The sequence below is a fragment of the Leptonychotes weddellii genome, chromosome 5, assembly GCF_054177405.1.
Source record: "Leptonychotes weddellii isolate Sample4059 chromosome 5, ASM5417740v2, whole genome shotgun sequence".
Lineage (NCBI taxonomy): Eukaryota > Metazoa > Chordata > Mammalia > Carnivora > Phocidae > Leptonychotes > Leptonychotes weddellii.
The window spans coordinates 34,498,590-34,526,046 of record NC_138373.1 but is presented as its reverse complement, the minus strand read 5'-3'; the positions used below and the strand labels follow the sequence as shown (position 1 = coordinate 34,526,046).

The 27,457-nt window shown below is 62.5% G+C and overlaps 4 protein-coding genes across 20 annotated transcripts; 2 read left to right on the top strand and 2 right to left on the bottom strand.

The window, feature by feature from the left end:
- The first annotated feature begins 47 nt into the window (after window positions 1-47).
- On the top strand, window positions 48-7,526 carry EME2 (essential meiotic structure-specific endonuclease subunit 2). 13 transcript variants are annotated; one of them, XM_081820336.1, is made up of 9 exons: window positions 49-320; window positions 458-594; window positions 915-1,007; window positions 1,643-1,734; window positions 1,901-1,994; window positions 2,187-2,284; window positions 2,471-2,660; window positions 2,746-2,800; window positions 6,207-7,526. In XM_081820336.1, exons 1-9 carry the CDS (start codon window positions 71-73, stop codon window positions 6,326-6,328), a joined length of 1,131 nt encoding a protein of 376 aa, XP_081676462.1. In that variant the 5' UTR covers window positions 49-70; the 3' UTR covers window positions 6,329-7,526. The 13 variants fall into 13 exon arrangements, with proteins under 13 accessions (XP_081676466.1, XP_081676472.1, XP_081676462.1 ...); XM_081820335.1 differs by having other exon boundaries at window positions 51-320; window positions 2,169-2,284; XM_081820337.1 differs by having other exon boundaries at window positions 51-320; window positions 2,169-2,284; window positions 2,738-2,800; window positions 6,207-6,368.
- On the bottom strand, window positions 3,359-9,065 carry SPSB3 (splA/ryanodine receptor domain and SOCS box containing 3). Of its 2 annotated transcripts, XM_081820348.1 has the most exons (7): window positions 8,907-9,065; window positions 7,593-7,730; window positions 4,911-5,094; window positions 4,620-4,807; window positions 4,429-4,531; window positions 4,214-4,339; window positions 3,359-4,022 (listed from the first exon to the last, which is right to left on the bottom strand). In XM_081820348.1, exons 2-7 carry the CDS (start codon window positions 7,716-7,718, stop codon window positions 3,688-3,690), a joined length of 1,062 nt encoding a protein of 353 aa, XP_081676474.1. In that variant the 5' UTR covers window positions 7,719-7,730; window positions 8,907-9,065; the 3' UTR covers window positions 3,359-3,687. The 2 variants fall into 2 exon arrangements, with proteins under 2 accessions (XP_081676474.1, XP_006741989.1); XM_006741926.3 differs by lacking the exon at window positions 8,907-9,065 and having other exon boundaries at window positions 7,593-8,400.
- On the top strand, window positions 3,778-13,236 carry NUBP2 (NUBP iron-sulfur cluster assembly factor 2, cytosolic). 4 transcript variants are annotated; one of them, XM_081820354.1, is made up of 7 exons: window positions 3,778-3,781; window positions 10,716-10,834; window positions 10,918-11,116; window positions 11,839-11,993; window positions 12,132-12,242; window positions 12,392-12,461; window positions 12,677-13,236. In XM_081820354.1, the coding sequence occupies exons 3-7, from the start codon at window positions 10,963-10,965 to the stop codon at window positions 12,820-12,822; spliced, it is 636 nt and encodes a 211-aa protein (XP_081676480.1). In that variant the 5' UTR covers window positions 3,778-3,781; window positions 10,716-10,834; window positions 10,918-10,962; the 3' UTR covers window positions 12,823-13,236. The 4 variants fall into 4 exon arrangements, with proteins under 4 accessions (XP_081676480.1, XP_030893381.1, XP_006741991.1 ...); XM_006741928.3 differs by lacking the exon at window positions 3,778-3,781 and adding an exon at window positions 9,323-9,419; XM_031037521.2 differs by lacking the exons at window positions 3,778-3,781; window positions 12,392-12,461 and adding an exon at window positions 9,322-9,419.
- Window positions 13,237-13,960: 724 nt separating this feature from the next.
- Window positions 13,961-27,454, bottom strand: IGFALS (insulin like growth factor binding protein acid labile subunit). The gene is made up of 2 exons (XM_006741925.3): window positions 17,002-27,454; window positions 13,961-15,908 (listed from the first exon to the last, which is right to left on the bottom strand). Exons 1-2 carry the CDS (start codon window positions 17,162-17,164, stop codon window positions 14,116-14,118), a joined length of 1,956 nt encoding a protein of 651 aa, XP_006741988.2. The 5' UTR covers window positions 17,165-27,454; the 3' UTR covers window positions 13,961-14,115.
- Between the last annotated feature and the right edge of the window lie 3 nt (window positions 27,455-27,457).

The following is a 27,457-nucleotide window of genomic DNA, read 5'->3' as shown; positions in this document are numbered from 1 at the left end:
CGGAAGCGGCCAGTGTCCCGCCGAAAGGCGTCCGGGTGCGGCCGGAAGCTGAGTGGAGGCCGGGCCGGCTATGGCGCGGGAGGGCTCCGGGAGGGCGGGGTGCTCGCGCCGGGCGGGGGCCCGGGGCGGGGGGCCGTGGCGGCCCCCGACCTGGGAGGTGTCGGACTCGGACGATGAGGGCCCCGCCGGCGCGGAGGCCGACGCGACGGCCTGCAGGCCGGTGGAGGAACGCAGGGCGGCGGCGGAGGAGCGCAGGGCGGTGGCCGAGGCGCTGCGGCCCGAGCAGGCCCTGCGGCGCGTGGCGGTGCGCGTGGACGCAGGTGCGGGGGGCGCCCCAGAATTGGGTCGGTTTCCTAGCCGGGCAGGCGCGTGGTCTGGAGGCGGCCGGTCCCAGGCCGGGGATCCGCTCTCCGCAGCCGGGCACTGACGACAGCCGTGTCCATGCGGCCTCTTGCAGCCCTTCTGGAAGATGCTGGTGCCGACATCCTGCTGGAGGCCCTGCGCGCCCTGGGCTGTGAGTACCACGTCGAACCCCAGCGGCCGGCCCGGAGCCTCAGGTGGACCAGAGCGAAGCCGGACCCTTGTCCCCGCACTGTGAGTGTCTTGGAGCTACAGAGTGCACCCTTGGCCTGTTTGCTCCCCGTAACTTCATGTAAGTCTGCGGATTTTGCAGACCAGTAAGCTAGAAGCAGGAACGCTGAGGGGGTGCCGGTGAGTTGCAGGGTTGGCGTCAGTGGACCTGAACTGACCTTGGACTTGCCCGGGGATGGGACGTGGGTCACCTGTAGAACAGTCCCCGTGGGGCCTGGGCTTGGCTGTGGCCACGAGCCTCAGAGCCACTGGAGTGCCCATGGCAGGGCCCTGGGGCATGTGAGGTGGTGGGTGGGCAGCAGTGTCTCTGGATGTCCCCACAGGTGCCTTCGGAGGTGTGGGCTGCAGATGAGCAGGACGTCCTTCTGCTCCTGGAGCCCGAGGAGTTTCTGCAGGGCATCCAGCAGCTGACCCAGGTGCCGGGGGGGCCGGGGGGTGAGGGGGGGGTGGCAGCAGTAGTCCTTCTCCACACATCTCGAGGGGCTGGGCTCCTCAGCCTGGGGGAGCTGCTCTGCCAGTCTCCGTTCCCTGCCCCAGGGAGAGGGGCCAGACAGGGTGTGTGCAGCAGCCTGGGGCTGTGGGTGAGACGGGGAATCCAGGTGGGTTCTTGGCCGGGGAGCAGATGGGGGCTGCCGCTGGGGGGGTAAAAGGTTAAGGAAGGTTCTCTGGAGAGCTGCGTGATAAGGCAAAGGCATAGGTCAGACTGTGCGGATCTTGGTGTTTGCGGTTCCGCGTTTCTCAAGGAAATGCCGAATGCTAGGCAAATGGCGGGCGGGGGTGCAGAGAGAGAGAGAAATGGTGGGTAGGGACTCAGTGCCGCTCTTCCAGGTGCCTGGGAGGTGTTGGGGGCTTTCAAAGGTCCCTGGGCCTTGTGGGAGGCACACAGCTGGTTTCCAACAGGAGCTGACTGGTCAAAGGAAGCCAGTGTCCTTTTCCCACTGAGTCCCTCTCAGACCGCCTTCTTTCCTGTCTGCAAACACAGTGGCTGGGTCGCCAGTGGGCCCTGCCTGTTGCAGCCCCAGAAACAGGTGTGTTAAACCTTGGTTTGCAGACTCGTGGCCCATCTTGCTCCGTGCCCTGGATCTGTCCTGAGAGCTCCACCAGCCCCCACCTGGCTGTCATCGGGCTGGATGCCTACCTGGGGTACTAGTCACTCTCATGCCCTTAGTAGGCCTGGGTGGGATACGGGAGATCAGGGGAAAGGTAGTGGTGGCCCGGGGCTTGGTGGGACACAACGAACTCCCTTTCTTGGGGGCTTAGGGGTAATGACGGGGTGTGGGGAGCCAGAGGGATGGTCATCTCTGCTCAGGTCTCACCAGCCCAGCAGCCAGGAAATGCGACAGCCAGAGAGTACATCGGTGGCCCGTGCCGCAGTGGCACTCAGCTGGCCCAAGGTGGAGGAGGTGAGGGCCCGTCGGGTGGGGTGAGGTGCCTTGCCCTTGGTCCTAGCACTTGGGCTGTTCTCCAAAGCCCCGTAGCCCCGGTTTTGGTCCCGGAGCAGCACGTGGGGTTGGGCGCAGCCAGGTGTCCCCTGGGGGTGACCTTGACTGACCCACACTGTGGGCTTACCTCCTCAGGCCCTGGTGCTCCTGCAGCTCTGGGCACATCTGGATGTATTGCTGGTGGCCTCCTGGCAGGAGCTGAGTCAGCATGTGTGCGCCTTCACCAAGGCCCTCGCTCAACGCCCCTTCAGGTGCATGACCCCCACCCTTGACTGGTGGCTGTGGCTGGGGGAGGGGACAGGGACACCTGGAGGAGCGGGATCTCTCTGGTCTCTTTGGGAGCAGAGCGGGCCGAGGGCTTTGTGGGGCTGGGAGGATGGGATGCTCTGCAGACATGAGGCCTCTGGAAGCGTCCCTGCATCCTTCCCTGTCTGCAGGCGGTACCGGGAGTCCCGTGCCTTTTCCTTCTGTGTGGCTGGGCGCTGGGCAGCCAGCGAGCGCGTGGCGAGCGATGGCACAGGGCTGCGGGGCATCTGGTGGCGGCAGATCAGGCAGTTCCACCGGGTCAGCCCGGCCGTGGCCCATGCCATTGTCACCGCCTTCCCCTCCCCTCGCCTTCTGCAGCAGGTGGGTTCCCTGGCACCCCTTCTGGTGTGGAGCCAGGTCCCCCAGAGCTGCCCTGCTTACCCCCGTACCTGCCCTAGGCATACAGGAGCTGCAGCACGGAGCAGGAGCGCCTGGCCCTCCTGGCAGACCTCCCCGTGAAGATGGGCGAGGGCATGCGACCCCGCAGGGTGGGGCCTGACCTTTCCCGCCGCATCTGCCTCTTCCTGACTACCACCAACCCTGAGCTCCTACTGGACCTGGGCTCCTGACCACGCCTGGGGGACAGGACGGGGCCCTTTTTCACCTACCAGTGGGACAGAACGTGGTCCACCCCATGCAGGGGCTGAGCTGCCAACTACCCCGGGGGAGGGGGGTTACAGGGCGCCGCCCCTGGGGTGCGTGGGAGGGCGTGGGATGGCCAGAACATTTTCGGGTAACTGGGACGAGCAGGAGAGGAGGGGGTGAGCTTCCCCTGCCCTGGGTTCTGGATACACCAGCCACAGAGCCAGGGCCCAGTTGGGGGGTTAGGAAGGGGGAACACACACCAGTCACAGGGAGACTTGGGGGTGGCACCTTCTAAGAAACAGTAAGAAAAGTCTCGAGGGAGGAAAGCGCACTGGGTTCTCTCTCCTGGAGGGTGTTGTGACGCAGCCGGGCACGAGGGGAGGAGAGCTGCGGGCCTCGGCCAGACTCCATCCTGCCACCACGGAGGCGTCACATAAAGTCTAAGTTTATTACGGTCATTTTGGTCTGGGACGGGAGGAACAGCAGCTGACGACATGCAAAAAAGCAAGTGAAGGAAAACGCAAGGCCGCGGCAACAGCGCCGCCTCTAACCGCGTCCTCGCGGGCGCTGACCCATAGTCGGTCCGGAAGAGCCAGGCCGGCGGCTTCCTCGCGGTGCAAGGAGCAGATGCCCTCAGGACCCTGGAGCCTGTCCCGGCGAAGCCAGCCCTCCATGCGAGTCGTGCCCCTGGAGCCTGGTCCAAAGGGAGGGACAAAGAAGGCGGCCACTTGGCCCCAGAAAGGCAGTTTTCACGGGAAATGAGTCAGGTCCGTCGGCAGCGCTTCCTCTGGCAGTGCCGGGTCTCGGGGCCGCTGGCCGTGGCCTTGGGGGAGGGTGCGGGGGGCTTGCGGCGGCCGCAGCTCATGCTCAGGACCCAGCCCAGCTTGTGGTGCAGCAGCTGCTTGAGGCCGGGTGGCAGGGGCAGCCCCTCCAGCGTGTCCCCGGAGTCGGGCCGCAGCTGGCGCAGCCGGTAACAGCACAGGTACTGCAGGGAGGTGACGCTGGCGCACGAGCGGATCACCTTCATGCTGCTCTTGGCCGCCGTGGAGCACACCATTGGGTAGAACTTCCTGTTCTGCAGCTTGGTGGCTGCCACACCTGGGGGGGACAGGGAGCGCAGCCTGAGCCCCAGGCCGAGCAGGGGCAGCGCCTGTTCCCACCACCCCTCGGGCTGCCCCACCCTCTGGGAACCCCGGGGCCTCAGGTTCCTGGGGGGATTGGCTTTCAGGGAGCCTGGGGCCGCAGTTCCACACCTTGCAAGCATGGGTCAAGGTCACGGCTGCCCTCACCTATGCACTTCCTGTTCTTAAAGAAGGTGAGCGTCCCGTGCCAGGTGTCCAGGTGCACGCCGATGATGGAGCCCTGGCCGAACCTCGACGAGAAGCTCATCTTGTCACCCTTGTGATGGAGGAGCCCTGAGGGGCAGTGGGATGGGGTAAGCCCTGCTGCCTCAGGGTCGTGGCCCCCCGGCCCCCGCCCTGCCTGCCCTTGGGGCCCTACGCACCTGTGTAGGAGAGACCCCAGCTGTCCTCATCTCTCCCGAGCAGACTGCAGAATGTGTGGTGGTACTTGTCCAGGTCCACATCCGACGTCCCAATGCCCACCATCTGGGAAGAGCAGGGCAGGCAGAGAGCGTCTGGGCACCTGGGGTCACACCTGCCCGCCCCACCCCCCACCAGCCTGCTGGCCACTGACCATGTCGGTGCCGTAGACTGGCGAGGTCATCTTGATCTCCCAGAAGTGCTGGCCCTCCCCCAGCTCCTTGGTGCCCCTGATGGCTGCCGTGCCGCAGCTGTACTCCATGTGGAAGTTGACCTTTCGGTTGTCGCAGCTTAGCAGTGTGGCCGAGGATTTATTCAGGTCATCCCACACCCAGTCAAAATCTGCAGGAGCCAGGGGCGGAGGAGGCTGGGGCTGGAGGGCTGGAGTGCATGTGGGCCGGGCTCACCCCTCCCCTGGCCCCTGGTCCTCCCCCCGGGTCCTCACGCTCGTCCTCCTCGCCGCAGCGGCAGTCCTTGTCCTTGCTGCGGCGCGCCGAGTGCAGGCTGCTGCAGAAGGGGGCCTCGCTCTGGCCATCACAGTCACAGAAGGACTCCCCGGTCACGGGCACAGCGCTGGGGATGGGCGGCGGCAGGGCAGAGGACTCGGGGTCGGAGTCGGAGTCACTGTGCTGGGAGAGAAGGACTGGCTGCTCCCGCCTGGCGCGCCCTCCGCCCTCCATCCTGAGATCCACCACGTGCGGGGTCAACCACACCCATGCCCCAAGCAAGCGCCTGCAGATTTGGCTTCAAAGGGCTTCCCTGGGTCTCCTGAGAGTCAGCCCCCACCCTTGCCCAGCGCCACCCCAGGTGACCCCGGACACCTGCTCTGGCCTCCTGGGAATGAGCTGAAGGACTCTACCCCACCTCCGCACAGCCTTGGGGTCACTGGGCGCCCTGCTGACAACCAGCCAGGTGGGGCTGTCGGCTCCCCAGTTTCTCCTTCTCTGGGCCACCTGAAGCAAGGGAGCCCCAGGACAAAGTCTGCTGCTGACCCAACAAAGGCAGCCTGGCTCTCCCCACGGGGAGCATGTGGGCTCCAGGGGGGCCCTCACTGTGGCAGAGCCCCTGCGCCTGTCCTAGGCTATGGCCCTGTGCTCATCCATGGAATGGGTGGCTCTTAACCCATAGCACAGGGCCCTGGAGCCCCGTGCTCCCATGTCCATGCGTGAAGCTTCTGCCACAAGACATGCAGAGGGGCCTAATCCTCACAGCACGTGCGCCATGTCTCAGGAGACTGACTGTGGCCCAGAACCAGATCCTTCCTGAAAGCCAACTAGGGCTACTAATACTACAGATGTTGTCTATGCACGGAGCTGTTCCTCTTCTAAGGACAGGCCCCCCTGGACACAGACCTTGAGCCAACCCGCAAGGGGCTGGGGTCTCACTGACCAGTCCCAGAGTGCAGGTAGGCTCTAGGTGTCGCTCTGGCAGCCCAGCAGGCTGGGGTCCTGGTCAGGCTCCACCCTCCACCCCCTGCTCTCCTGAAATGCCATCTGCACAGCAGGCCAGGTGCCCTTGCTTAGACCCGGAGCAGGGCCTGGCCCACCTTAGCATCCTGCTGCCCTGAGTGTAAGGCCCACACCCCCACTCCAGTTGGGTCCATCTGTCTCCTCTTTGCCCCTAGAAAAGAGGCTCTTACAGCCCCTCCCTCCCGTCCCATGCTCCTATTCTGATCTGCTTTCTCCCACTAGGAACAGAGGCTGAAAAAACCTGCTCCTTGTGTGTCTCCTGTCACACCCAGGGCTATGGAGCGGCCACACAAGCCACGCGGCGGAAACTGCGCTAAGGAGGCCAGAAGCAGAGACAGATGCCAACAGGAGACGGGAGGAAGGCCCAAAGCACCCCACCTGCATGGAATGCTGATCCCCCAAAAGCCAAGGCAGACCCACTGCTAGTGAGAGGCGACCCCCTTCCCACTGTCAAGTGCCAGGGTCGCAGACCTGAGCACTGGGGGGTCAATCTGGCCAGCCCCCTGCACAGCAGCCCACCACCAACCACAGGACAAGCATCAGAGCCGAAGGGAAGGGAGGTGTGTGTTCAGTCTCCAGACATGCTCAGGGTGACACGCCCACCCACACAGCCAAGGACTCCAAGCCCATTAGGCAACAGACAAGCTTCAAACGTGTCACGTGCTATGCCCTGGTCCCTCAACACCTCCTGCATCTCATAGCGATGAGCTGGCCAGGCAGAGACAGGCAGGAGAACAGATTGCTCAGGTCACGTGGTCAGGGGGAGCTGGAGGCGGGACAGGAATGCAGGCCGAGGCCTCTTGCTGGCCTGGGCAGGGAGTCTGCGGAGGCCCTAGGAAGGGGCACAAGACACTACCAGCGCCTCCCATTCTCCCTCCGGGTCTCGCAGTTCCACAGGGCTCAGCCACCCTCACTCTAAAGACACCCGGCTGGGCCGGGGCAATAACACGGGGTGGCTGTGACGTGGCAGAGCCCAGTCACCCAAGGATCACCCCTGCAGGAAACAGCTGGGGTGACTCAGAGCAGAAATGAACCCCTACCCTGGTCTGAGAGCCCTGAGAAACCATCCACAGTGCCTACCGCCAGCAACAGGCACAGAGGCCACGCAGTCCTGCTGCCCCATCCACCATGGCAGGTTGGGACAGCCAAGCGCTCAGGGCCGGCAGGCAACCTGCACTGCACGTGAACAACCCAGCCGCTCCTCTGACCATTCCTGGGCTCCCCGGCCTCCCAGAGCTCTGCAGCTGCCGAGTGTGGGAAGGTGCAGGCGTTTTGGGCTCTAAAAATTGTAAGTTCTCTTTCTACATACATAGACACAAACATCAAGCGTATGTCTGTACGAGTGGAGAAAACATTCAGGAACACACACGTCAAGCTACTTTTGGACACTGGTTGGATAAACGGAATGGAGTTTTTGTTGAACTGACCACAAACGCAACTGCTGTGCCCCAGAAACAAGAGAATAGAGGTGGGATCTGCCCTGGGGTCCTGTCACCCCAGGACCACATGGGTCCTTAACCCGGGGAAAGGAGGGCCCGCCTGGCCCGTCCTCGGCCCTTGGGGGCATCTTTCTCTTTCAGTCCTGGCTCAGGCACTGCCCGCCCTGGGCGCCTCTACCCCTTAGTCCAGCCACGCCCACCTCCCCCGCTAGGACCTACCTGCCCATCAGAGTCGTAGCCCCAGTTAGTGGTCCCTGCCAGAGCCACAGCCCGGGCATCCGCGTCTCGGTGGGCCGCACTCAGGACAAAATGCCAAGCTCTGCTGCTGCGAGGGCGCCGGGCCATGATGGACAGGATCTGGAAGAAAACCCAGGTTCTGAGCAGAGAAGACAGGAGACAGCAACTCCTGTGCTCCATCCTGGGCCAGCTGCGCCAGCCCCGTCCAAAGGTGGGAGCTCTCGTGAGCCATGCAGATACTGAGCAAGGGCACTGGGACTCTTCTTGACCTCAGACCTCCCTCCAGTATACAAGCACCTTGATGAACGCAAGGCAAAGAGTGTGGAACACCGTCCAGATGCCCATGACTCTCCAGTGCATATCTCAGTCCCTGTCGGAGCTCAGCCTGATGAACCCAGCTGTCCCTCCGGCATCTCAAACCTTGTCTGGCTCCTTCTCTGTTGTCCAGTTTGACAAATGGCATCTCCAACCTCCCAGTTCCTCATGCCAGACCCATGGCAGTCACCCTGGACACCCCTTTCCTCCCTCGGGCACTGGCCTGACAGCCCCACACACCCAGCACCACCTCCAAACCATGTCCTGAACCCCTCTCTCCATCCCCGCCGCCACCGCGACTTCCAGCCACAACACACCTTCACTCTGGCTCCTCCCACTTCACTCATTCACTCAGTCAAAAAGCTGACTTTTTGGAAACACAAATCTTAAAAATTTAAGTCTCAACCAATCTTGAAACTCCTCGGCCTTGCATTACTAAGACAATATGCAACATCCCGCAAAACCTATCAGGTTTTTTCTGTGCGTCTCCACGCCGCAAGGGCCTGGGTCCAGGTGCGAGCCCTTTCCTGCCATTTGCCCAGAATGCCTTTCCTTTCCTGCATTTTCCCTGTAACACGCCGCCTTCTGGGGCTGTCTCCTGGACCCAGAGCCCCGCGAGGCCGGGGGCTGCCCCGCAGTCCGGACGCCCGCCGCGCACGAGCGCCCCCCCGCCCGCTCCCCGAGGCGCCGCCCCTACCCGCCCGGGGCAGGTGGCGACCCCGCAGCAGCACACGGCAGGCGGCGCGCTCCGGGACCCGGCCCACGCGGATCTCCGCCTCCGCGCTGTGGCGGGGGTTGCGGCGAGGCCGCCCGCCGAGCCCCGGAGCCCCCCCGGCGCCGCCGCCCGCAGGAACAAAGGCGCGCCGGAGCCCCCCGCCACCAGCGGTCCCGCCAGGCCAGCGGGCGCGGCGGCCATGCGCGGCGGCGCCGAGGGGACCCCGGGGGTCGCGGGAGGTGCGGACACCGCCCGCCGCCACTCACCTGCCACAGCTCCGCCGCCGCCGCCGCGCTCCGCCGGGCGGCCGTGACCTACTTTCGCCTCCCGAGCGAGACGTAAACAATCCCCGCCCCGCAGCCCGCCCCCCGCGCCGCATTGGCCCCGCGGCCGCTGGCGGGCGCTGCCGGGTGCTGCCGGGTGCTGGCTGCTCGGGAGCGGGCAGGGGGCGGGCCGCGCGGCACATGCCTACTACCGAAAGGTTGCCGGACCTGTCAATCCTGACTCCACATTTCCCATTGGTCAGCTCTCAAACCGTCGGAGAGAGCGCCCGTGTGCCCATTGGACGCGGGGCGAGGCAGGGACTGACACGGAAGTGAGTCCTTTCCGGTTCATCGTCGGCACCGGAAGTGCGTGCACTTACGTGGGATGTGATTGGCTGAGTGGAGCGCCGGTGGGCCTATCAGAACGGCTAGGGGGAGGGCGCTGCGCGGGGCGAGAGGTTGGGGGCAGACGACGGAGGCTGTGCGGCGCCGCGGGCGGGATGGAGGCGGCGGCCGGTGAGTGCGCGAGGCCGGCGGGAGCGGGAGGGGCTGGTCCGCCGCTGCTGGTCGCAGCCCCCGGTGTTCAGGGGAGCTCTCGTGGGCGCCCATAGGGCGCACGCAGGGTATTTGGAGGGGGCCAGCCGCGTCTTGCTGCGCCCGGCGGCCTTGGTTCGGTGGCCTGGTGGCGGCAGAGCTGTGGTTGGAGCGGGGGTCCCAGGAAGGGGAGCCAGAGCGCCACGTATTGTTGATTCTTCGTGGAAGTGGCGTTCCAGCATGGTGAGAGCGGGTGCAAGTAGGTGTGGCGTGCTGCCCCGGGGCTGGCTGCCGGCCTCGGTGACCAGGACCTGTCGGGAGCCAGGCCCGGGGCCCCTCTCAGCTCCTCCCCGCGAGGCGTTGGAGGCGGGGGCCTTTGCACCTCTCTCTGAGAGGAGAGTCTGGAGGAGGGCCAGGGTGTCCTTTGTGGAGCCCCCCAAGGACCCGGGATTGCGGGGAGGGTGGTGGGGAGAGTAGCTTGTTGGAGGTTGGGCAGGAGTGCAGACGGTGAGGTCGGAGGGTACTGAGGCAACGTTAGGGTCTTGCAGAGGGACTGAGGGTTGTGTGGGTGCAGATGGCAACCCCTGGGAGGGGCAGGAGTTGGGATGGTAGTTCTTCAGTGACATGTTAGGCTCGTTGGAAGGAAGAGTTGGGGCAGAATGGCCCCTGGCCAACAGAGAGCCACGGTTGTTGGGCCCGGGGCTGAACGACCATCCCATGGCCGCCCTTGTGTGCTTGCGGTTCAAGGCTGGTCTGAGCCAGAGAGGTGGGTATGCGCCCATGCTTTCCTAGAGCTGTAAGCGTTCCTCCTGAGAACTGGAAGCCAGGGCTGCCTTGAGTGCTCTGACCCCAGGAGAGCAGTTGAGCACCTAGGGATCAGATCTGGATCCTAGGAGTGGGGGTGGGGGCCGCCCCAGCACAGATGCACCTCATGCCTGTCATGACGGCTCTGTTTCCCCCTGGAATCAGCTGGGAGCCTGCAGCCCCTCTCAGTTCATATCGCCTGGGTGTGTGTGTGAGCTCACAGCTGCGCAGTCACACATGTGCTCTCAGCAGAGAGGGGCGATTTGAGATAGCGCCTTCAGGGAAGCCACGGGTCTGGTCTGGGGCCGGCCCTCCAGAAGACCTCCCAACTGGGGGTGTTGGCTTCCATCAGGGCAAAGGGGCAGGTCTCAGAATTTGGGACGTGGGAGGTGCTTGTGATCCTTCTGACTGAGCCTCCAAAAGCATCTGGTGCGAAGGGGATTTTCTGCCCTCCTGCCCTCTTCTTCTGACCAGAGCCTGGAAACCTGGCAGGTGTCCGGCACATCATCCTTGTCCTCTCAGGAAAGGGGGGGGTCGGGAAAAGCACCATCTCCACGGAGCTGGCCTTGGCCCTGCGCCATGCAGGCAAGAAGGTGAGCACCCCCAGCCTTGCCCCTGCATGGACCGACCCTCTGCTCCTACCCCTCCCCCTCGTGGACGTCCTGCCTCCTTGCAGGTGGGGATCCTCGACGTGGACCTGTGTGGCCCCAGCATCCCCCGCATGCTTCGGGCACAGGGCAGGGCCGTGCACCAGTGTGACAGTGGCTGGGTCCCCGTCTTTGTGGACCAGGAGCAGAGCATCTCCCTCATGTCCGTGGGCTTCCTGCTGGAGAGCCCGGATGAGGCTGTGGTGTGGAGGGGCCCTAAGAAGAACGGTAACGATGGGTGGGGGACGGCACGGTCAGCCCTCTCGCGCCTCCCAGCTGCCGCCGCGGTGCTCAATAAAAAGTCAGTTAGAAAGTCCCATGGGAGCTGCGGGCCCTCCTCCCCAGGGTTCTTGGGTAAAGCCGGAGACCCCAACAGCCAGCTATTTCCAAACAGTCCTGCTGCTCATCTGAGTGGTCAGGCCCGCGTGGGAGTTGAGAGCAGGAGGAACCCCATCCGTGTCCCTGAGCGGGAAGGGTTCTGCTCAGACCTGAGGCCACCCGGCATGGGGGTGGGGTGCCGAGCCTGGGCACTGGGCCCTCCGCACCCTCAGGCCCCACCAAGCCCTGTAATTGGCGGTGGGAGGGGCAGGCGGCAGGCTCAGCGCAGGGGCTGCGTGCGGGACGTGCTGATGCGGCCTGACGCTGCAGGTCACTGGCTCTCCTGTGCCGAAGCTGGAGGTGAGCCTGAGTCCGAGCACGGACACCGCAGGAGGGTCACAGCTCCTGGCTCAGGCCTGAGCAGAAGTCTCGGAGGGGCAAGGGTGGCCCCACAGCCGGGAAGAGAGGGGTGCTTGTGGGGCCCGCGCTGTGCGCGCCCCACCCTCCGTGAGGAATGGCTTGCTCTGCTGCTGTTGGGCGGGCCCGGGACGGGCAGAGGCCCCTCTGTGCCGGAGGCGAGGGGCTCGGTGAGACCCCAGTGAGCCCCCAGTGAGCCCCCTGGGTCCTTGCAGCGCTGATAAAGCAGTTCGTGGCTGACGTGGCCTGGGGACAGCTGGACTATCTGGTTGTGGACACCCCACCAGGGACCTCTGACGAGCACATGGCCGCCGTGGAGGCGCTGCGCCCCTACAGCCCGCTGGGGGCCCTCGTGGTCACCACGCCCCAGGTACTGCAGGAGCACCTTTACGCTGCCCGCTGTCCTCGACCTCACCTGGGACCTGGCGCTGCTCCTGGCCCTTTACTCCCTCGGTGGTGCGCTTTAAAGTTACCCACTGACCCACTGTCCCCTATTCCCTGGTCTCAGGCAGTGTCCGTGGGGGACGTGAGGCGGGAGCTGACCTTCTGTAGGAAGACAGGGCTGCAGGTGGTCGGGGTCGTGGAGAACATGAGTGGTTTCGTCTGCCCACACTGCGCAGTGAGTCCTGGGGACTTGGCGGGCGGTCACCAGCCCTTGTGGGGCGCGGGGCAGAGGGTCAGGCATGCTGTGGGAGGTGACGACACCCTTGGACCTGCCCCTCGAGTGTGTGAGAGGTTCCTTAAGGGGGTCGCACATCTGTGTTCTAGGAATGCACCAACGTCTTCTCCCGGGGAGGCGGGGAGGCGCTGGCCAGACTCGCCGGAGTCCCCTTCCTGGGTGAGCGCAGCAGGGCCGCCGCTTGGCCTCTGCTCTGGGGCTCTGAGCTCCCCGCGCCCAGTGGGCATGAGAGATGGCAGCAGGCAGCCGGGCTTGAGTGGGCGCCCACGGGAGCCAGAGGCTGGCCTGGGAGCCTCGTGCGGGGTGGGGCTGGGAAGCTGGCCCCTTGCCCTCCGCCGCCCTCACGGCCCCTCCCCTGCTGTCTCCCTTCACAGGCTCTGTGCCTCTGGACCCTGAGCTCACGAGGAGCCTGGAGGAAGGTCAAGACTTCATCAGGGACTTCCCTAAGAGTCCTGCCTTCCCCGCACTCTCCTCCATAGCCCAGAAGGTTATGAGCGAGGCGCCTGCTCGGCTCTCCTAACCAAGGCGGCCCCCCTCTCACGTCTCCCGGCACCGTGCACACAGGCCTAAGCAGAGGCTGTGGCCGTGCGGGCGTCACCCTGCCCCCGGAGCCACGCCGACAGTGGGTGGTTCTGCCCGGTGGACCGGTGGCAGGTCCCAGGGGAAGGTGTGGGGTCCTGGCAGCTGAACTCTCAGGTGACAGCACGTCCGCTCTTCCTGTCACGGTGCTCACATGCCCCCGACCCACGGCCGGGCTGTGGCTGGCAGCCCAGGCTCCACGCGGGGCACGAAGCCTGCGCGTCTGTAAAATCCCTGGGGCGTCCGCCGTCCTCAGGGTCACCCTGAGTGATGCTGGTGACAGCGGGGAGCATCTTGTGAAGTGTCAGACTTGTTAACTTCAGAGGAACCCACAATTAAACGTTCCCCTGCCGCAGCTACAGGTCTGATGCTTTCAGAGTGTGGCGCCCTGGTCCCGCCTGCGCCTTAGCATGCTGGTGCGCTCCATGACAGCCAGCCTTGCCCCCTGATGCCCAGCCCGCAGGCCCCTGCAGATGTCTGGGTCAAGTTTGGGGACAGAGTGTGGAGGGCTTGGTGATGGTGGAGAAACGCGTGCTCTTGGGGGAGGCTCAGCCCGGCGCAGGTCATTGCCCGTCCCCGATCGCCCTCCACACCCTCCACGCCGCGGAGCCTAGGCAGAGCTGGGAGTGAGGTGCAGGAACCCCAGGGAGGCCAAGAGGGAAAGTGAGACAGGGCACTGCACGGCGCTCTTCCCAAGGGAAGAGGTTGGGGTGTCGGCAGAGGAGACAGGGTGGCCCCCAGGGCAGGGGTGACGGGTCCAAGTGTGCCGTGGACAGACACTTCCTGGCATGGAACAAGAGGGCAGGGGCAGGGCTGCTGGGGGGGGGGGGCCGGGGAGTGAGAACCCACATCCACACTGGCCCCGAGCAGTGGCCGCCCCGGCTCTGCCCAGCTTCCCAGGACCAGGGCCTCCGAGGACGCTGCCAGAGAGGACAGCTGAGGTGCTGGGGCTCTGGACAACGGCAGGGGGTGCTGCTCCCCCTCACATGCAGGTGGGCATCCCGGGAGGGACGTGGGCTGAGGGCCTGGGCCCAGCTTTCCTCCCCCGCCAAAGCTACACTGCTGTGGTCACACGCGTGTGTCAGATGGCTTTTAATGAGGGACGGCTGGGGGGCTGGGGCCTGTGTGGTGGCGGTGCCCACGCCAGCAGGACCCCGTGGCTGTACCTGTCCCCCCCGCCCCGAGGGGGACGCCATTGTGACCCCGGGGCAGCATCGGGCCAGGCGCGCCTTGGTCAGCAGTGAGCGAAGTGAGCCTCGGCGACGTCACGCAGGTCGAGGCCCGAGACGCCCGGGGGGCTGGCGCAGGTGATGTTGTTATAGGCGTACACGGGTGGCTGGCCGTCGTCCCCCTCCAGCGCGGCCTGCATGAAGCGCGGGACAACGCTGGGCTGCTGCAGGGCCAGTGACCTCAGGGCCCGCAGGGGGCAGCCACAGTGCCAGGGGTTGCCCTCGAGCCACAGGCGCTCCAGGCCAGGGGCCTGTGGCGTGAAGGTCCGCAGGGAGTTGTTCCTGAGGCTCAGGTAGCGCAGTTGGGGCAGGTCGGCCTCAGGCAGGGCCTCCAGGCGGTTGTGCGAGACGTCCAGCCAGAAGACGCGCCGCAGGGGCCGCAGGGAGTCCGCTGACAGCGCCGCCAGCCGGTTGCCGGAGAGGAGCAGGTACTCCAGCTTGCCGAGGCCCTGGAAGACCTGGCCGGGCAGGTGCGTGAGCTGGTTGGCTGTGAGGTCCAGCTCCAGCAGCTCCGCCAGCCCCCCCAGGCCCTCCTCCTCCACGGCCACGATGCCGTTGTCCTTGAGGAAGAGGCGGCGCAGGCCCGAGAGGCCCGCGAAGGCGTGCGGCCGGATGCGGCCCAGGCAGCTGCGCTCCAGGTGCAGGCTGTGCAGCCGGCCCAGGCCGTGGAACACCTGCTGCGGGAGCGTCCGCAGGCAGTTCCCGGAGAGGTTCATGACGGCCACGCTGAGGAGGCCGAGGAAGGCGCCTGCCTCCATCTCCCGGATCTGGTTGTCGTTGAGCGTGAGCACCTCCAGCTGGCCCAGGCCCTCGAAGGCCTTGTCGGGCAGCTGCCAGATGCGGTTGTGGCCGAGCTGCAGCTCCTCCAAGAAGTGCAGGTCTTTGAAGGTGCGCGGCCGCAGGCCAGCGATGGCGTTGTGCGAGAGGCGCAGGACGTGCAGGCCCAGCAGGCCGGGGAAGGTGTCCTCCAGGAGGCCGCCCACGCGGTTGTGTGACAGGTCTAGCCAGCGCAGCGCCTTCATGCCCAGGAAGGCGCCGGGGGCCACGGCAGTGATGAGGTTGTGGTCCAGGTAGAGCTTCTGGAGCTTGGGCAGCTTGACGAACACGTTGGCCTTGACGCTCCGCAGGGCGTTCCTGCTCAGGTCCAGCTCGCGGAGCTCGGCCAGGCCGCAGAAGAGCGGGGGCTGCAGGTAGGCCAGCTTGTTGCCCGCCAGCACCAGCTCGCGCAGGTTAGCCAGGCCTTGGAAGGCGGCGTCGGGGAGCACGGCCAGGCTGTTCCAGCCGAGGTTGAGGTCCCAGAGGCCGGCCAGGCCCTGGAAGAGGCCCTCGTCCACCCGGCCGAGCAGGTTGTTGCTGAGGCCGAGGGAGGCCAGGCCCGGCGTGTGCAGGAAGGTGCGGGCCGCTAGACCGCGCAGCTGGTTCCGCTCCAGGTGCAGGTGCCGGAGCTGCTGCAGGCCGAGCAGTGCCTGCGGCTCCAGGCTGGCCAGCCCGCTGCCCTGCAGGTTGAGGAAGGCGAGGCCGGAGAGATTGCGGAAGGCAGCCGCGGGGACGGAGGACAGATTGTTGCCGTCCAGCCACAGGGCCCTGGCACCGTCCGGGATGGCGTCGGGCAGCCGCGTGAGGTTCCGGGAGCTGCAGAAGACGCTGAGCTCGTCCACGTAGTCGTCGTGGCCGCAGGTGCAGATGGCCGGGCACTGCAGGCTCTCGGCGGCCCCCGGAGCCCCGGGCTCCGCTCCCTCGGGGCCACAGGGGCCCAGCGCTGCCCAGCAGACTAGCAGCACGGCCAGGGCCGGGCCTCCTGCAGGGAGAGGGGCCAGAGGGCGTGAGCCCCAGGGCGAGGGCGCAGCCCGCACATGCGCTCCAGCGTGGAACTCGTGGGGCTCGCCCCGGGCCGCAGCACGTGACCGGAAGAGGCGGTGCCGCTGAGGGCCCGGAGGAAGGGGGGAGCTCAGAGCTGCGCTCTCTCCCCGCCAGAGTCGGAAGCAGAGCCGGGCAGGACAGCCGGGACGTTGTCCGTCTCAGAACCGACTGCCCTTTCCACCCTGCAGGCCAGGCCCGCCAGGGTCGTGATGCCTGGTCTGGAGAGAACTGAGGGTAGGGGCGCCTGGCCATTCGGCCGTATGGCCGTCTGCGTCCCCAACGTGGACACTGAGTGGGGCCCTGCCGCCAGGTGGGCCTGGGGAAGGCCTGAGTAGGTATGTGCTTCCTGCTCTTGAGGGCTGGCCAGTGAGCGGGCGCACACCACCCCAGTTAGGCTCCCGGACTGGGGGGCCCTCGCCCGTGTGCTCCCTGGCGTGTGTGTCCCACGTCCAGGAACGTAGCCCGGCTCTCGGGCAGGGAGAGGAGCAGGGCGCCTGCCTCAGGGCAGACAGAGACTACACACCCTCAACTCACCAGGGGTCAGGGGTGTTTCAGGACAAAGGGCGCTGGGCCCCACACCAACACCCCAAAACCTGCATCATGCCCGGGGCTGCCCACCAAATTGGGGCCTGTCCCTGCCCGAGGGCTCGGGGTGTCTGAGTGAGGCCAGAAACCGCACTAGAGGATGCACCCCCCCGGACGGGGCTGGGCCCCAAGGGGGATGGGGTGACAGGGGCCTGGCCCGTGAGGGGCTGCGAGAGAAGCAGCCCAGCCCAGGGAAGGGTCTCCGAGGTGGGGTGTGAGGAGACTCGCGTTCTTGCCCGGCGCCCCAGCCTGGGCCCTGGGACCAGAGGGGAGGTGGGCAGAGGGAGTGGAGGAGCCTGAGGGCGCATCCCTTGGCCGGCGGCAGCAGCAACACTCGGCTGTTGGCCCACCCCAGGCTGAGCCCTCCCTAGGGCTGCCCCTGGGCTCCGGGGGCACAGGGTTAGCTGCCCCCAGAGTGAGGGGCTGGGGCCCTGGGGGCACCTCACCTCTAATCAGGGCCATCCCGCGTGCAGAAAGGCCACAGGCGGGCCGCGAGCTGAGTGCGTCTGCTGGGGCCGGCTGCTCGTGCCCTCTGATTCCCCCACTGCTGGGGCAGCCAGCACCCTGTCGCTGGCCAGCCCAGCCCAGCCCCACTGGCCCGGATTCCATTAACCCTCTCGTGCCCGGCGCCCAGCATCAGCCCCAAATGCCCAGGATGCAGACGGCGCAGGGGAGAGGCTGGGGGGCCATGTTCACTTCAAAGCCAACTTCAGGTTTGGCTGGCCCCCAGCCCCTGGGTGGGGGCCCCTCTGACAGCTGTGGGGGACCTCCCGCTCAGCAGACGGCCATGTGGGAGTTAAGTGGGAGATGGGACTGGCACGCTGACCACCCCCCTCCTTCCCCCTGCCCATTTCCTAACAACCTGGGTGGGGTCCTCATTAGGACTCCGCGGGGCCCCGCCCAGCCTCAGTTTCTGGGACCTCAGGGTCAGCTGGTGTCTGACCACTCCTCCCCCCAATCTTTTCTAGAAACACCCGGCAGGGCCCCCGGCCCCCTCGTGTTTGCTTTCCCTAGCACTGCCCTCCCAGAAAGAGTGGAGGGAGGCCTGGCCTTGGGGGCCAGGTCTTGTGGCCACAGAACCAGCCTCCACCTGCTCTGGGACCCAAGCTGTCCTCCAGAGCTCCTGGGGGGCCATGACCAGCCCGTTCTGCACAGGATGACCGCCCAGTGCATGGCCTGAGGTCAGCCCCAGGTCAGGCGGGGAAGAAAGTTGACAGCCAGCATGGCCTCTGGCTGCTCGAGCAAAGGGAGCCCGGCCGCACCCTCATCCACCCACCCTGGGCGCGGCTGCCACAGCCGGGGAGGGGTCCTCGGTAGAGGCAGGGCTGGAGGGCTGCACTGCGCGTGGCCAGCCCCCAGGAAGAGGTGATTCGAGCAGCAGGGCAGAGGCGAGTGGACGAGGGCACGGCCGGGCTCCCCTTGAGAGAAGGGGCAGGGCTGGTGGAGGTTCGGGAGACTCTGCAGTGTACTTCCTGGCCAGGCGGAGGCAGCGCGGCAGGGAGGGCTTGGGGGCAGCTACGGCGCCCCTCTCCGTTCCCCCCACCCCCGCTTCGCCCCTGTCTGGCCCACAGCTCCTGGTGCCAGGGGTGGGGGCGGCTTTATCTGTCCCTTTATTGAGCTTTGATTGATTTCCAGGTCGGTTCTCAGCCTCTGTTCTGAGAAATTATAGATTTGCCAGAGAAAGTGCACGCCCAGAAATTGACACGGTAAACACGCGTTTACAGAGCACAAAGTGCCGACTCAGCACGTTCCGCCAAGCTCTCGGCCCGGCTGGGAAGGGAGGGTGTGCAGCGGGAGGGGACAGGGCTCTTTCTGTAAACCCCGGCTGGGCCTGCATGGCCGAAACGCTCCACGGGACCTCGCCGCTGCGGCGGGTGCTCGCTGCAGCAACACCCGTAGTCAGCCCCCACCACTCAGGGAGTTGGACCCCTGAGGGTCTCCCCGAGGCGTCTGGCGTCAGGTGTGTGGGGACCCACGCAAGCGCTGGGTCTGGCTGCTTGTGTGACGTGCGATTCAGCCAGCTCGTACACACAGCTGTCCCCACATCCTCGCTCGTGCCTTAGGACGCACTCACCCACCTACTGCCCGTGGACAGTGCCGCGAGCTTGTGGGCCCTCGGTGGACTTATTGGGATCCAGGTGCGTGTCTTCTCGGCAGGTGAGGTCGAGCCTTCCCGAGTAGTTAGCAGGTCACCACGTTCTGGGGCCGAGGAGTGTCCTGCACACCCCACCGCCACCCTGTCTGTTCCCAAGGCCCGAAGGTGAGTGGATGGTGGCTTTCATTCCGTTGGTCTTCTCCCAACACCAGCGGGACCACGGCCCCTCAGGCTCATCAGCTGGCGGTGGGCGGGTGGGGGAGGGGTGCAAGTCCTTCACCAGGCGTACGTGGGCAGCGTATCCTTCTGCCCCGGAGCATGCCTTTCCGCTCTCTTCGTCATTTCTGGCAAGAGTTCATTTTAACGCGGTTTCCCAAGACATTCTGCGTTGAGCTGGACTTCTCAGTCTTGGTGGTTTCATGGCCACTATGGCACGTGGACTTAAACATAATGCTTTTGAAGCACCCCGGGAACACGTTGGGTCCCCTGCCCGTGAGCCTGGAGGTGGGGGAACGTGTGCGGGACCCCGTGCAAGCCCTCCTAGGCCAAGCGAGCAGCTCGCCTGTGTCTGAACCGAAACCAGAGCCTGTGGGAGTGTGGGTTGTGCTGAAGTTTGTGCAGGACGGACCCCACGCCCCCGCACGTGGTGCACAGTCTCCTCCTCAGATCTTCCCTGGTGTCACTCAGCATTTCCATACGCCTCTGTCACGATCTTGTGCACGCTGTTGAGTTTTTCCTGGATGGCTTCTAACTTTTTGATACTGTTCCCTCTTGTCTTCCTCTGTTCCATTTTCCGTCTGTCTAGGCTGAGAACTTCTGAAGGGCGTTGACAAGTGCGACGCCGCCACCGACAGTCCTCCCCTAAAATGGCCTTACTGGGACCAGGTACACGGCCCCCCGCTCCAGCCTCGGGAGCTCGTGTGTCTCCCCGTGGCCAGCGGGCGGGCTTTCTGCGCTCACCCACACAGCAGCCTGGAGTCCTTTGAGCCGAGCTGTGGCCGAACAGCAGGCCATGGCAGGGATGGGCCGCCGCTGGATCCGTTCACCCGCTGAGCTGACGGACGTCTGGATTGTTCCATCCGGGGGCTGCTGGGACGTTGTTGCCAGCATTTGTCTACGACTCTCCGTATGGACATGTTTCGTGCTTCTTGGGTAGATTCTTACAAGTGGAGTTGCTGGCTCACGTGGTATTTAGGTGTAACTTTTAAAGATTTTAAGTCATTTCTGCACCCAACGTGGGGCTCAAACTCACGACCCCAAGATCCAGAGCCGCACACTCCACTGACTGAGCCTGCCAGGCACCCCTTAGGTCTAACTTTTTAAAAATCTTTGGAAGTACGAGCGTTCCAGTTGTTGCACATCCTGCCCAGCACTGGGCGTGCAGTTTTACACGCCCGGCTATTCTGAGTCTGTGTCTGACAACTAACGCTCAGCACCATTTCCCAGGGCGCTCAGCTCTGTCGTCCTGGGTGCGAGCTCTATCTAAGTCTTGCTCGCTCTTAAGTTTTCTGAGTTCCAAGACTTTATGGATTATAGGTCATCAGGTATAATATTTGCAAATATTTTTCCCAGTCTGTGGGTTATCCATATTTTAAAAAATGGGGCACCTGGGTGGCTCAGTCAATTAAGCGTCAGACTCTTGATCTCAGCTCAGGTCTCCATCTCCGGGTCGTGAGTTCAAGCCCTGCGTGGGGCTCCATGCTGGCTGTAGAACCTACTTTGAGAAAAAAAAAAAAGACATACTGTCTCTTAAAATGCAAAAGTTTATTTTGACTAACTTCCACTCTATTATTTTTTTCTTTTCTGGCTCATGCTTTCCGTGTGCCTCACACTGGATCACAAAAATCTTTTAATCAAGGGATACAGAGCACCTTTCCGTTTACTTAGATCTTCTTTATAAATCTTGCACTGTTTTCGATTAGTTTGGCGCTACCGTGAATGGAATCATCTTAATTCCATTTCCAGTTATTAGCATGTAGAAATGGAATGGATTTTTTTTTCACTAATCTTGTATCCTGGACTTGGCTAAACAAACTTATCAGTCCTGGGTTCGTATGTATATCTGGATCCCTAGGATTAGCTCCTTATGGGGTCATCTAGTCTATGAATAAGGACATTTTTCCTTCTTCCTTTCTAGTTTGCATTCTATTGTGGTTTTTTTGTGGTTTCTTTGGTCTTACTGCACGTCCAGTACCACGCCAAGTACAGGGGCAAGTGCAGACATGCCTCGCCTCACTCCTGGTTTTAGAGGTGAGTGTTCAGTCGGTCACCATGAATTCGGACACTGTGACAGAATAATGCTCTCAGAGGGATAGCTGTCCTCACCTCTACAATCACAACCGTGTTCGGCCACACGGCAGAAGGGAGTAGAGGTTGCTAATCGGCTGGCCTAGACAGTGGGACTAACGTGGATTTTCGAGGTGGACCCAGTGTCATTACAGAGGTCCGTAACAGTGGAAGAGGGGGCTCCGGGGGCAGGTGGGAGACCATGGGAGGCTTCCACCCACAGCTGCTGGTGTTGGAATATATGGGAAGGACATCAGGAGCCAAGGAACGAGGGCACCTCTGGCAGGAGGACCGGGCGGGGAAGCAGGCTCTCCGGGGCCTCCAGGAGGAAGCAGCCCGGCAGGCACTTTGAGTCTGGAGCAGCTGGGGTCTGACTTACTGCCTCGAGCACCAGGTCTGTCGCCATCGGATGCTCTGCTGTTGAGACCTTCATGCGGGTGTCTTTTATCCTGAGGCCCAGGAAGCTGCCTTCTGTTTGTGATTGGACACTTCTTATGGGTGTGTTTGGGTTTGTCCAGTGTTTTGCTGCTTCCATTGAGCTGATCCTGTGGATTTTGTCCTTTACTCCATGAGGACGGGCTACGATGTTTGTTGATTGTTGCATGTCTAGCCGACTGACATTCCTGTGATAAATATTTGGTCATGCTGCATGATGTTGCCGTACTTGGGTTACTGATCTTTTGTTGCGAATTTGACATCTCACGGTTCACAAGGGACACTGATCTCTAGTCTTCTTTCGTGACATCTGTGGCTTTGGTGTCGGGACAACACTCGCCTCTCAGGAGGGGTGGGGAAGCTCCCTCTGTTTTTTTCCTAGTTTGTGAGTGAGTGGTGTCATGGACAGAATGCTCGGTGGAGCTGCTGGGCTCTTCCTCTGCATGAAGACTTCAGACCTCGTATCAGTTTGATTTCTTGCTACAGTCTATTCTGATTTACTGTTTCCTTCTGAGTCCATTTACGTGATTTGTGCCTTTCTAGGAACTGGCCAGGGTTGTTTTCCTAACATTCCCTGAGAGTCCTGACGCTTAGTTCCGTGAGGGGAGGGGTAGCGCTGTCCCCTCTCCCGCGTGATTTTGGTGATGTGTGTTCTTTGTTGGCCAGTCTAACTGTGGGTTTGTCAACTTCGTGATCTTTTCAAAGAACTAACTTTTGGGTTTTCTGTTTTCTATTTTGCTGATTTTCCTTTTTCTTCTTTGTGTTTTGTTTGCTCTTTTCTCTAGTTTTTAAGATAGAGGCCTTTCTTCTTTTCCCTGCAGATGTGTGAGGCTCTGGGCTTTGCTGTGTCCCACAAACATTGGTGTACTTTCAATTTTCACTCCTCCTGACCCACATGCTGTTCAGGGAGTTGTTCTTTCCGGAGGCGGGGGCGTCCAGACTTCATTCTGCCGCGGGGAAATAATTCTGCTGGAGTTAACGAACATACTTCATTGTTTTGGTCTTTTAAAATTCACAATGACTAGTTGTGTGGCTTACACTGTGGTCTGTGCTGAAGAATGCCACATGGGTGGGCTGTTCTGAACACGGGTGTGCTGTTCTGAACACAGGTGATTCCGTGGGGGAAGCGTGCACTCTGCACCTCCTGCATCCTTGGTGATGGGTCATCCAGACTGTCTACCTCTTCGGGAGAATTTAAACCTCTGTTTCTTAGGGTGCCTGGGTGGCTCAGTCGGTTAAGCATCAGGATTCTTGGTTTCGGCTCAGGTCATGATCTCAGGGTCACAAGACTGAGCCCCACATTGGGCTTCACATTCGGGAAGGGGGGGATTTTGCTTGAGATTCTCTCCCTCTGCACCCTTCCGCCGGCTTGCTCACGCGCTCTCAAAATTTTTTTAATTAAAAAAAAAAAATCTAATTTTTGTGACGTTACCTATTTTCCTTTCAATTTCTGAATTACGGTGTTACGGGGTCAAGTGTAAAGCAGTATTCTTTTTCCCCAGTGACAGCCCGTCCCCCACCCCCCTGCCCCAGACTAGACCCGAGACATTCGTTGCTTCAACAGAAGCTTATTAAGAAGTTGGGTTCCAACTTATATTAGCTGACAGATGAGAAACCTCTCTGGGCCAGGGAAGGAACAGACGCAGTGTCCTGTCTCCTCTCCCCGCCCCCAACACCCACCTGGCCACAGTGGGACCCCACATGGGCTTGACCCCCACCTCTGCTAAGGGCTGACCCTTCACACACAGTCCTGGACTCACACAGGGGTGCAGCCCCTACACCAGACTCTGTCCTAGACCAACCAAGATCCAGTTCTTCCCAGGCCTCTCTGCTGCTCCAACTCAGAATCAGCGTCCGTAGAAGTAAGTGAACCAGGAGAAACCTTTTACGGTTTTACTGACCGATTAATGATGAAAAGCATGCGGTTACTAGGGGTGTGGGAGTGCTCAGTGCCCCTGAACTGTACACTTGGGTCACTGCTGTGACCCTCATCTAATAAAACATTTTTTAGATTGGTAAAGCCCGAGCAATTTCCTAGCTGCAGAGAAGTGCACCACACGGGACCAGCACGTGACCCAGGGCCACGTCCAAGAGCAGACAGACCCCCCCTGCCCAGAGGAAAACAGGTCACAGAGCCCTAAAGAAATACTTCCAAATAAAACCCCTCTGAGGGCAGCAGGGGCCCTGGGTCGGGAGTCAGGAGCAGGAGCAAGGGCGGCAGACGCCCGGGCTCTGTGCTCATGCCGGACAGGAAGTCAGTCCATGGCAGGGAAGACACGAAGGAGAGAAACCACGGAAGTCCCCTCAGTCACACTCAGCACTCCACGCAGGGCGCTTCGGGTGAGCTTCCAGCTTCACCTTCTTGTTCAGAAAGATGACAGCCCCGAGGAGCTGAGAAGGTAGGAGCCACAGCAAGATGTCAGGGAGCGGGAGGGCACCCCAGACCCTTCTGAAAAAAAGAGGGGCGCCTGGCCAGCTCAGTCGGCGGAGCATGTGGTTGGACCTCAGGGTTTTGGGTTTGAGCCCCGTGGTGGGTGTGGAGATGACTTAAGATCTTTTAAAAAAAAGAAAATACTGGAAAGAAAGACCCCCTCCCCAAGTGGCTGAAGAACAAGAGAAGTAACAGCCCTGTAACTGTTGAAAACATCAGGCTCATACTAGAATTTACCTTCTTCAGACTCGCAAAGAGCAAACACTCCAGTCCCTTTATTATCTGCCAACAGCAGATGGGCTTCTGCAAGAAGGCGTCTACGCCCGGCCAGCAGCGGGAGCCCCGTGGAGACGGCACGTCGAGAACATAACTGTGCAGAATCCACCAAAGGAGACTATGTGAGGAGACCCAGCTCCCATTTGGGGTGACTTCTGGCCAAACTTCTGTCCCGCACACCTGCCCCTCCTCCTGGCACCTCTCCGGCACCCGCCATCCTGACCTCACTGCCCAGTGAGCACCTCCTGCCTGCAGAACTCCCCTGCATGCTGGCGACCCCCTAGGGTGCATTTCCAGCCTCAACCTACCCTGACGTTCCTCTGCCCACTGCCCCCCACCTCGGGGTGCTTCACAGGCAACTCGACCTCCACTTGCCCAAACCCAGCCCCATGGGCCTTCTATGGGTCCCTTTCTGTCTCCCCGCAACCCTGCACGCACAGCTCAGATCCCGGCTGGGGCAGAGGCTGGGGCTTCCCGCTCAGCTCACTGGGGGGGGGGGCCTCCCGCTCAGCTCACTTGGGGGGGGGGCCTCCCGCTCAGCTCACTGGGAAGCCCTTCGCCTCTCCGGCAGCCCCGCCACGGCCCTCAGAGAAATGCTGGTAGAGGCGCCCTCTGCCCGCCAGCACACATCTTCGGGTGGATGCCAACGTGCTCCCATGTCCCATCTGCCGCTCCCCACGCCTTAGCCAAAGCCCTGCCCCAGGGCCTTGGCACTTTCTTTTCTCTCCAGGTATCTGTAAGGCTGGCTCCTTCGAGCCTTCAGTTGCTCACAGCACCACCTCAGCAAGGCCTGCCCAGCCCCCACACTTCCTGCTCCTTGCCTTTCTCCAGTGCTTCCTCCACCTGGACAGAAGCTCCACGAGGGCAGAAGCTTCGGTCTGTTCACACTGAACCCCCAGAGCAGCTCGGCCTCGACCATAGCGGCTGCACTCGGGAAACCGTCAGTGAGGTTGGGGACGAGGGCTGTGGTCCCGCTCGCCTCACCTCAACACGGGAGACCCAGGGAACAAAAGTCCCAGCAGCGGGACCATAGAAGGTTCACAAAGGATATGGAGCTCAGGCAGGGATGAGCAGATTCCCGGGAGCAAAGCTGACTGCACTGCTCTACGTTCCTGACCCTGGAGTGATTTAAAGAGACACCATTTATAGCAGCATCAAAGGACCAAGTACCAGGTACTGGACGTTCCAAGAGCTGGCCCCTGGGGAGAGAGTCAGCACCCGGTGGGAAGGCATCTGCTGTCTGGTGGCCTGCTTGCCATCTCCCTAGTTCGGGCAGGGAGCCTTGGAGCCCTTGAAACTCCCCACGGGGTGGGGTGCGGACTGTCATTCCCAGGAGCTGCTGCCACACGGGGGTTGACACAAGGGGGATGGTCACACCACGCACATGGCCAGCGATCCCAGGGACGACGCAATGACACCCCACTGCATGTCAGCGCTGGCTCAGATGGGCCAGGAGGGTGACACACGGCGTTCCAGAGAGCACGCGGCTCAGCGCTCCGGGCTCCCCAGACCTTGCCCTGGGGCCCTGCTTTGTACCCTTTATAATCAAACTATAAAATCCCAACGGCAGCACATCTCAGCATTCTAGGAGCCGTCCCGTGAGTGACTGAGCGAGAGAGGTCAACAGGACCGTCTGCTGTTGCAGCCAGGCGGGCCACCACCATAGCCCACACTGGCCACAGGGACCGGTGCGGCCGAGCAGTGCCAGGACGCCCCCTGCGGGAGCCCGCGGGCCAGGGCGGTCTTGCTGGGGAGCGAGCCCTCCAGCTGCAGGGCCGCATGGACAGGGGTACTCAGCGTCAGAGTTGGGTTTTAGCCAACACAGAGAGCAGCAGAGACCTAATGCTGGCAAGTGGCAAGTTCGTAACTTGAAACTTGCATCACAAGAAGTCCAGAAATCCAGCGCATCACAGTATCATTCCTGTTCTGACCCCAGCCATAAACACCTAGTATTTATACATAAGGGCAAACGGCCAAGATTCTCCTGAAGGACAAAGTTGGGCTGTGTCCCTTCCTGGAAATGAAGAATTATCCTACAGCTGTAGTAACACGGACTGTGGGGCCACAGGACAGGTCTGCACCCCTGGGTGCTCGCCCCGAGGGACAGACGAGTGGGCACCCACCCCGGGGGGGCAGAGTGCTGGCCACCAGCATCTACAGCACTTTCACGGGAACTGCAGACCGGGGGGTCAGAAGCAAGCACCGGACTCCTGGATGGACTAACGGGAAGGCAGCAGAGGAGGGAAAGGTGAATGCGCTTGACCACAGGAAGGATTTCTTCAACAAGACGCCAGAGTATGAAGCCAGCAGCCACCTGGGGAATGACTGCCGACACGCGTGGCAGGAAACAAAGGCCCCGTGTGACCAGCGAGAGCAAAGCCCGGGAGAAAAGTGGGGGGGGGGGGGGGGGCCCAGGTGAAGCAGCGGTCCAGAGGAGGAAACCCAAGTGGGCAGCATGCGTGTGGAATGGGATCCAGCCTCCCCGGGGCGGCAGCAGGCCACCCCACGGCGGGTTGCACACAGGTGTGGCGGACATGGCCCAGAACGTTCTCCTGAGTCGAAATGCCTGCTCTCCGTGGCTGGCATGCAGTGCTCGCGTGAGCGTTTCGGAGCCTCACGTCACAGACCCAAGACCTCAGCCACATGTCTGGCTCCAGAGCCCATGGGGGTGGCCCAGCAGGACCCCCTCACCAAAGACAACACATGCAAAGGACAACAGCTAATATTCGGGGCTCTTGGCCCATAGAGGCTGGGTGATGGGGTGTGTTTTTTTCTCTGTTCCGTATATTTTATAAATATTTTGTCTACTGTTTGACATTTCCATGTGCAGTTGGGAGCACAGGGACCAAGAGAGCAGGGGGACCGTGGGGGATGCTAGTGGCAGACGGGGGACACACGCACCAGGGGACACCGGCAATGCCCTGCAGGCCCCAGGGGTACGGGCCCGCCGCCACAGGTCCGCCCCGGATGCGCACTCTCCAGCGCGGATGGGTACAGCCTGGCAGCACCACGACGCACCCTCAGATGCCCAGGCTATTTCCAGAGCTGTACAACAAAACATCTAGAAGGTCCCATGCAAACCCCATTCCATGACAACCCGGGAAGCAGGGGGGCTCCGGCTCTATCTAAGGGTCATCATCTTAGGACAGGAAGGACTCCGTGCTTCCCAGCCGTGCAGCACCATGGCCCACACGGCAGCAGCAGATCAACGGGAGCCCCATACCTGCCCAGGACCTGGACACGTGACCTGAGCGGCCTGAGGACGTCTAGGGAGAGTGGCAACACACAACCTTAGCTGGAGAAGTCCTAACTGGGAGCAGCCAGCAGCTGCCAGGACAGCGCTCCCGGCACCGTTCTCCCCCACAGATCAAAGCCAAAG